Source organism: Saccostrea cucullata, unplaced genomic scaffold (genome assembly GCF_032062105.1).
Source record: "Saccostrea cucullata isolate Sc308-1 unplaced genomic scaffold, CSIRO_AGI_Scuc_v1 ctg3047, whole genome shotgun sequence".
Lineage (NCBI taxonomy): Eukaryota > Metazoa > Mollusca > Bivalvia > Ostreida > Ostreidae > Saccostrea > Saccostrea cuccullata.
Window position 1 is genome coordinate 38,294 of NW_026931607.1, and position 9,598 is coordinate 47,891.

At 36.7% G+C, this 9,598-nt stretch overlaps 1 protein-coding gene across 1 annotated transcript; it reads left to right on the forward strand.

The window, feature by feature from the left end:
- The first annotated feature begins 704 nt into the window (after positions 1–704).
- Positions 705–5,018, forward strand: LOC134233120 (uncharacterized). The gene is made up of 2 exons (XM_062715111.1): positions 705–1,223; positions 3,541–5,018. Exons 1-2 carry the CDS (start codon positions 749–751, stop codon positions 4,587–4,589), a joined length of 1,524 nt encoding a protein of 507 aa, XP_062571095.1. The 5' UTR covers positions 705–748; the 3' UTR covers positions 4,590–5,018.
- Positions 5,019–9,598: the final 4,580 nt, after the last annotated feature.

Here is a 9,598-nt window from a genome sequence, read left to right on the forward strand (position 1 = left end):
CTTTCAAAAAACAGCTGAAAACAGTTTGGTTACCTATATTTTATATAGTGCATACATTCAAATTTCATCACAGCATTGTTTTCTTATAACAGAATATGTGGATTTTTGTGTTTTGTAACGCAATATGTAAATTTGTATACTTTTGTATTTATTGAACTAAACATCTATGTCATTTATAAATTGAATGTAATTAATATTAATTATATATGTTCTTTTTTAATGTTATTTTTTATGTAAGAAAAAATTTTGTTTATACATAACCTTCAAGTTTTTCATGTGTACCTAAATTTTTCCCTATACATTTTGTTAGTTATTGAACTACTAATTTAACATTCATTGGGTGAATACATGTAGAAAGAATTGCAATGTATTTTTGGTTAAAGTGTTGTAAATCTAATCGAATTTGTAAAAACAATCATTGTTTGACACCAAGACAAAGAAGCTATTTTTAGAGAGATTATCTGTCTTAGGAACCAGTATTTCATGTCCATATTAGGTAATGCATAGTGCGAGGGACAGGAAGATCCCGGGGGGTCCATAGCCACGTGACCCCCAAACTAATCCGCATCAAATTTCATGTAACATCATCATTCCTTTGTTCTAACTTCAGCTGGATGTACATGCTCTGTGTTTTTTGTTATTATTAGTCAGATTTTCTACTGTGGTGCTATTTTTATTTAAAAACAATTTGGTTCGTGTGGATTTTCTCTTTTGTACCGTGTCATAAAGTTTCTTAAAGCCTAAGGTTATGGCAGAACGTCGTAGTGCACGGGCAGGCTCGGCAAGTGCTCCTTACGACCTGACAAAACCGGAGAACTGGACTGTGAAAAAACTGAGAGAAGAACTAACGAAAAACAATGTATCCTTTCGGCAATCAGACAAAAAGAGTGTCCTGATCAGAAAGATTAAAGATCTCGACCATAACGCATCCTCGGAGGACCAGCTTGCCGAATTGAGTTCGGGCTCGAGCTCCTCTCGTCAAAACCAAGATGGCGCCGATAAGAACTACGAAACGCTTTTGCAATCTATATCCACGCTCACCAGCACTGTCTCGAAATTGCAAGAGGAACTAAGAGTCGTTTCCAACAAGGTGAACGCCCCGTCATCATCATCAACTGCAGCAGGAAATCCTGTCCAGCCCCATGCTCCGGAACAGACCCAAGCTGCGGACGTTGGTTTCACACTGCAGTCGACACTACAAAGTCCTGGGCAGAGCACTGAGGGTAGGTCTAGTTTCCTACAAAAAACTAAGTTTGGTTATGCAATAGAATCGTTACCGTTTGTTGAAACTGTGCCCCCTACCCTGAGAAAGGCCATAATTGAGGGAAAGGATATTAATCTGGCCCAGCTACTAATTCCAACAACCAACGCAATTGCCATCAGAGAAAAAGAAGGGAAACTCGCGGACGAAAAACCAGAAAAAGACCCACGACTGCACAAAAGTCTCTCAATATCAGAATTTATATTTGCCTTTGGCATTTACAAAAACATCATGTGTAAAACCTATCCTCAACGAAGAGAAGAGCTAGACTTGTACGAGAGAGACATCGTGGACATGTCCAATCGTTATGGTGGCAAAGGATTCTACGAATACCACAAAACCTTTTCAGCTCGAGCAGCAGCTCATTTGAGATATTCTAACATTCCTGTAGACTGGTCTGTGAGAGACAATACCCTTTTCTGCAACATTTTTGCAAACCTGCGACCCTCTGCATGTTATGTCTGTAGCAGCATTAACCATACAGCATCATTTTGCCCAATGTCTTCACTTAAGAACTATTCTGTAGGATCCACTCAAAGGAAGGGACGAGAGTCAGACAGCCAAGGACGACCCCGAATAGCATTCCAAGACAGGGAAATTTGTAATAACTTCAACTCTGTGAAAGGATGCGTCAATGCAAGATGTGGGAATGCTCATGTCTGTTTACGCTGCCAGGGAGAACATACAGCTCAGAAGTGTAGTGATTCAAAAAACGACCAAATACCCCGCTCAAGACGTTAAGCGGGGTTAACCTTCATTCATGTGTACCGTCGACTATTAAAATATCTGTGTTACAAGAAGAGTTAAAACATTATCCGGATAAAGACTTTGTGCAGTTTCTCATCAAAGGTTTAAAAGAAGGATTTCATACTGGGATTAACCCCCTGCCAACAGAACCTTTGGAATGTAAAAATCTTTTATCTGCAAAACAGGATCCTATTACCATAAACCATTTGATAGCTGAGGAACTGGAAAAAGGTTACCTTATTGGTCCATTTGACGAAGTACCCTTCGAAATTTACAGAATTAACCCCATAGGACTAGCTGAAAGTAAATACTCGAAAAAGAAACGTTTGATAGTCGATATGTCGGCACCACATAACAGTCAGGACCATCCAAGTTTAAATGATCTTATAAACAAAGACGACTTTTCTCTCCAGTACGTGACTATTGACCATGCAATTCAAACCATTCAATCAATGGGTAGGGGAAGCTGGCTCTGCAAAGCCGATATTATGGACGCCTTCAAACTCATTCCAATCCACCCTACTTTGTGGCCATATCATGGCATAAAAAACAACAACAAATACTACTTTTTCACAAGACTAGTTTTTGGTAGCCGTTCAAGCCCAAAAATATTTGACTTCCTATCATCTGTGGTGTGCTGGATCTTTGAGAATAATTATGGGATATCAAATATTCTCCATTTACTTGATGATTTCTTAACAATCGATCCACCAGATTTTGAAGCAACACGAACAATGGCCTTAATACACCATGTATTCAGTCGACTTGGTATTCCACTATCTATTAAGAAAACAATGGGACCGTGTACAGAACTTGAATACCTTGGCATCACCCTTGATACCAAAAGGATGGAGGCTAGGTTACCCGAGGAAAAATTAATCAGGATATCTGATTTAGTGCAGCAGTTCTCAAACAAAAATTCCTGCACAAAACGTGAACTTCTTAGTCTCCTGGGTCACTTAAACTTTGCCAGTCGCGTAGTTCTTCCTGGAAGATCATTTGTGTCTTATCTGATCACACTTTCATGTAAAGCTCGGGAACTACACCATCACGTCACTTTGAATTCGGAATGTAGACTTGATCTGTGTATGTGGTCCAAATTCCTGAAAGGGTGGAATGGCAGATCATTTTTCATGGACATAACAACTACGGATGCAGCCGATCTACATCTTTTCACCGATGCCACGGATACCGCATTTGGAGGTTTTTTCAACAATCAGTGGTTTCAAGGCTACTTCCCCGAAGAACTGGACTCAGAAGACAAATCGTTGTCAATGGCCTTATTCGAACTTTACCCAATTGTTGTGGCATCTATTCTTTGGGGGGCACAGTGGTCTGGTTTAAAGATTGTATTTAATTGTGACAACGAAGCTACAGTGCACATTATTAACAAAGGACGTTCGAAGATCCCCTCAATTATGAAGTTCATGCGTAAACTAACTCTTTGTTCAGCAATAAACAATTTTGTTATCTATGCTCGTCATATAAAGGGAACTACAAACTGCATTGCTGATGCATTATCTCGTTTTCAGATGGATCGTTTCCGTCGCTTGGCCCCACATGCAGACCAGCTGCCAATGATGTGCCCAGAGTATTCGAGCCTCATCCTCATCTAAAGAAACATGCAGACTATCTGGTTGACGCCTCCATAGAGCCGAGCACAGCAGCAACATACAGATCTGGACTGGACTGTTTTCTAACATTTCTCGTTATGTCGCGGTTGTGTCTTGCATTTTGTAAATTGCCGGTTATAAATGAGGATTTACTTGTTTATTTTGTCACACACTGTCAATTAAATTTAAAATTAAGGTATGAAACCATCAAAACATACCTTGCAGGAATACGTTTTTTCTACTTGAAGGAAGGCCAATGCCTTATGTTTAGGGACTTTGAAAGACTTCATTGTGTACTACGTGGTGTCAAAAAACAACAGTGCAATAACAAATCAAAAAGATTACCCATCACTTTTTCAATTTTATCTCAAATTTGTGATTGTCTTAACAAAGGTGTTTTTTCACCCTGGCTAGATCTGATGTTATGTTGTATATGTAAAATGGCTTTTTTTGGTTTTTTGAGATGTGGTGAATTTACAACCAATTTTCATAAGCAGCAAGATTATCTAACTATACAAAATGTCACTTTTGCGGAAGATGGATCTTTTTATATTTTAAAACTTAATTCCTCTAAGACAGATCCTTTTCGTCAAGGGATTGATATTAAAGTGTTTGAGAATTCGCATCTTAATCCAGTTAAAACTATGAGAATGTATTTTGAAAGTCGACTAAATTTTTGTCACACAAAAAACCATGCTGCTCTATTTGTTGACGATGAGGGTAATCCTATGTCCAGAAATTTTTTCCTACTACATGTGAAACAAGTCCTATCCAGGTTAGGTTTTGACGATACTAGGTACTCAGGTCATTCCTTCAGAATTGGAGCTGCCACTACAGCAGCTGCCGTTGGTATTCAAGACCATTTAATCCAGTCATTAGGTCGATGGAATTCAGACTGCTATGCAAGGTATATCAGAATCAATCAAGATACAATTCAGTCTGCACAAACAAAAATGTGTTCAATTTAAGATGTTTCCTTTTTCATCATTTATCTTCTTGGGGGCATTCACTCACATCAATACTTAGTACCCACTACTACTTGATGTTCATTCATTTTGGCCTGTTTTCCCCCATTTCAGATAAATTCTTTCGGCATTATATAATTAATTATAGCTACCCGATGGTGTCAACCCGGGTCCTTTCATGTAAACCTGATGGTGTCAACCCAGGTATCTCGAAATTATCCCAAGTATCTCAAAATTTAACCTGACGGTGTCAACCCAGGTTCCATTCATTAGAACCCGATGGTGTCAACCCGGGTACCCTCATACACAACCTGATGGTGTCAACCCAGGTTTCTATGGTTACAGATTTAGCTATAAATTCCTGACGGTGTCAACCCAGGAAGTTCTTTTTATTTTTTCTATATGTGAGTAGCCCCCGAGAAGGCCAAAATTTTTTTTTTTGTTTTTCCTTATGTTTTGATTTGTGTTCAATAAATGTGGAAATTTCAATTGCTCTTATTATATGTATAAAATGTTATTTTTTATGTAAGAAAAAATTTTGTTTATACATAACCTTCAAGTTTTTCATGTGTACCTAAATTTTCCCCTATACATTTTGTTAGTTATTGAACTACTAATTTAACATTCATTGGGTGAATACATGTAGAAAGAATTGCAATGTATTTTTGGTTAAAGTGTTGTAAATCTAATCGAATTTGTAAAAACAATCATTGTTTGACACTTAGACAAAGAAGCTATTTTTAGAGAGATTATCTGTCTTAGGAACCAGTATTTCATGTCCATATTAGGTAATGCATAGTGCGAGGGACAGGAAGATCCCGGGGGGTCCATAGCCACGTGACCCCCAAACTAATCCGCATCAAATTTCATGTAACATCATCATTCCTTTGTTCTAACTTCAGCTGGATGTACATGCTCTGTGTTTTTTGTTATCCCACCCACCTTCCCCATATGTAGATCGGCCTACTGTATGCGCCTTTCAGGCGGCAAGCGGTAAATCTAGTCCTCCAGACGCCCGACGGTCCCGAAATTTGGTTTATTGGCGATTTCTTTTTTATCGGTGCAGGCACGTAGCATCACTTTTGAAAGGGGGGCAGCCAGAGAATTTTTTGTTACCTAAAGTGGAGCCCAAACTCGAAAATACTATACTCACCGTCAATAGAAACGCAACACCCGAATTTAGGGGGTGAAAATTATGTACGGGATATAACTATGTACCAAAAAAGTTAGGACATCTTTTACTTTGCCAAATCAGTTATTTAACGGTTGAATGATTTTCATTCCATTACCGGAAGTTGATTTTTAGCCCCCTGAACAGAAATCAAAAATTAGCATTTTTAATAAAATTATTGACAATATTTTGGGTTTTCAAGGTTTTGTACCTGTTAATCATAAGTCTTGTACTAAAAGTCCGGAAAAATATCCTTCTTTCTTTTTCCGGATGTGATGCCTGTATTTCCTCAAAGTAACTGAAAGCACGCATTTTCATTGCTTATGTTGGAAATTCTCAAAATAAAGAAAAGCGAGAGCTACAGATGCAAATATACAATACATAACGACTTTTCGGTCCCATGTGTTTCAAAAGCATGAATGACAGTTCCTTGACCGGAAGTCCAAGGGTTACTTCACTACGCCAAGTTAGAGAAAATTCGAGCTCAGTATCTGAAAAACAGGCATTTAAAGATGCACAAGAATATTTATTTCACTCAGGTTAAGACATTGATAAACCTACTGCATGGTAGAATTCGGGCTGTGTTTGTTGTACCTGGCGGACTGGGATGTTTTAATTGAATGGTCGGAAGGGGGGATGTTTTAAAAGTTATGTGTTACTTTCTAAGGTCTAAAGATAACATTTGAAGTTTAAATGAAGTATCATTGTTTTGTAAATTTACTTTTTACATTTATGTATTCATTCTTAATCTTTTCTTTAAACCTTAAAAAGTAACACATAACTCTAAACCATCCCCCCTTCCGACCATTCAATTAAAACGTCCTAGTCCGCCAGGTACAACAAATACAGCCCGAATTCTACCATGCAGTAGGTTTATCAATGTCTTAACCTGAGTGAAATAAATATTCTTGTGCATCTTTAAATGCCTGTTTTTCAGATACTGAGCTCGAATTTTCTCTAACTTGGCGTAGCGTAGTAACCCTTGGACTTCCGGTCAAAGAACTGTCATTCATGCTTTTGAAACACATGGGCCCAAAAAGTCGTTATGTAGTGTATATTTGCATCTGTAGCTCTCGCTTTTCTTTATTTTGAGAATTTCCAACATAAGCAATGAAAATGCGTGCTTTCAGTTACTTTGAGGAAATACAGGCATCACATCCGGAAAAAGAAAGAAGGATATTTTTCCGGACTTTTAGTACAAGACTTATGATTAACAGGTACAAAACCTTGAAAACCCAAAATATTGTCAATAATTTTATTAAAACTGCTAATTTTTGATTTCTGTTCAGGGGGCTAAAAATCAACTTCCGGTAATGGAATGAAAATCATTCAACCGTTAAATAACTGATTTGGCAAAGTAAAAGATGTCCTAACTTTTTTGGTACATAGTTATATCCCGTACATAATTTTCACCCCTTAAATTCGGGTGTTGCGTTTCTATTGACGGTGAGTATATTTCGGGGGGGGGGGGGGGGGGAGTAGTGGCCAACTTTTTTCAATGCCAACTTTCTTTCACTTCCTATTCTTTTTACATACAATACTACATTTCCTTGATGTCACTTTACTGAGTTTACTGAGGTAAGAAGTGGGGGGGGGGGGGCAACCGACCTTTCAATGAACATAGGGAATCCTTCAACTGGCGCCGGAATTTCATAAATATTATAATGGATTCTGTTGAAAATTACGCCAGACGATGGGCCAGATATGAAAAGGACGTTGACACCTTGTCAGAATGGATTAAATGTATCAGATCCATGTTAAAGTCACGTATTAAAAGATTGAGGGGCAATATGAAAACCATCTATCCTTCTGTATTCAATAATCCAGAAGTGAAAAAAGAATTAGATAGATTACATGATCAGTACGTACTGGTCCCTGCCGACAAAGCAGGTAACAACATTGTCTTCGTTTGTAAGACTCATTATAAAAATTGTATTTTAGAAGAACTTGGATTTAATTCTACAAGTGATAATCCTACTTATACTCAATTTTCCCTTTCTAAGGAAGAAATTATTCAAAATCATATGTCAGTTCTAAATATTTTTAATATTCCACAGAGCCAAAATGAATTTGAACTACCCTATATTTATTGGATTCCGAAACCTCATAAAAATCCTTGTACAGACAAAGATACATTGCGGGTTCCAGTAAATGTTCAACCAAGCCTCTTTCGTTACTCCTCATTAAGATATTGACAGTAGTGAAGGAAAAACTTCAAGAGTACTGTGCAACAGTATATTCAAGAAGTAGTGTGAATCAGATGTGGATACTCAAAAATTCCAAAGAACTTTTGGACAATTTGAAATCACAAATTTTTTACCAAAATCAACAGCTTAAAAACTTACGAATTTTCAACTATGTACAAAACCATTCCCCAAGATGAATTAAAGTCCAGGCCTTTAGATATCACTAACAGCTGCTTTTTCAATAAAAATGGAACTCGTAAATTTACTTACCTGGTCATTGGTCATTTGCAAAATTATTTTGTTAAAACACATTCTGATTGCATACACAAGTACTCTGAAGTTGACATCAAAGAGATGCTTGAGTTTCTGATTGACAATATCTATGTGGTTTTTGGAGACCAGGTATTCCAACAATCTATTGGAATTCCCATGGGTACCAATTGCGCTCCGTTGTTAGCACACCTATTTTTATATTCATATGAAGCAGAATTTGTGCAAAATCTTATGCGGGAAAAGAAAAAACACTGACTGTGGCCTTCAACTCGACATTTAGATATATCGACGACGTACTGTCAATTAAATGGTCATTTCCATTCCTACGTCGATACGGTGTGTTCCCGTTTTGCACACGTTTGATAATTAGGTATAGGTGTGAAGTGTGTTTTGATAGCAATTATAGTCTGATTTCTGGTTTGGATTTACCTGGATTTACCTGTGAATACCTGATTTAGCTTAATGTATTCTTAAGAGGTGTAATACAATTTTATAAGCATTTTATTAAAATTCTATATATATTTATGGGAAAATATTTGATTTTATTGAATAAATTATTAATTATTTAATATTATTCATTAATTAAGTCCAATTTCTTTAAAAAAGAATACTTTTCAATCTTGATAAAATTCGAAATGAATTAAAGTTATAACAAATAATAAAGAAAATAGAGAATAAAAATTAATTTGAAAAATAATGCCAAAGCCAATAAGGTGTTAAGATCATCAGATAATTATAAGATCAAAGTGACGATCCATGATTGCTGCTGATCCAAGCTGGTAAAATTTTAATTATTATAATTTTGTGTCTTTCAATGTTAGCAAATTGTAAATAACTTTGCATTTATTCTCTTATTTTTTCACTATAAATTCACCTTTCACCTACTTACTAAGTATGGTATAGACTATAGCAATTAAGTAATTATCTCACCTGGTCAAATTCCCGTTTTGCACACATTTTTTAATTACCTGTAAGTCAAATGTGTGCAAAACGGGAACAACCCGTCGATACGATATATCCTGGTGATCTTGAGGTAAAAGATACCACAGTCTGACACATCCGTTTCATACCTGGATATTTTACTTGAAAAAGACGTTAATGGTAATCTAACAACCAAGCTACGTGATAAACGTGATGACTTTAACTTTTCTATCGTCAACTTTCCTTACTTATGCAGCAATCACCTGCATACGGTGTGTATATATCTCAGTTGATTCGATACGCAAGAGCATGAACAATTTCTAAAGCAAGGTAAATTATTGACAAGCAAGTTGATGAAACAAGAATATCAACATTCTCGTTAAAAGTCATCATTTCGTAAATTCTATGGTCGATACAATGACCTTGTCAGCAAATACAATTTTTCATTGAGACAAATGCTG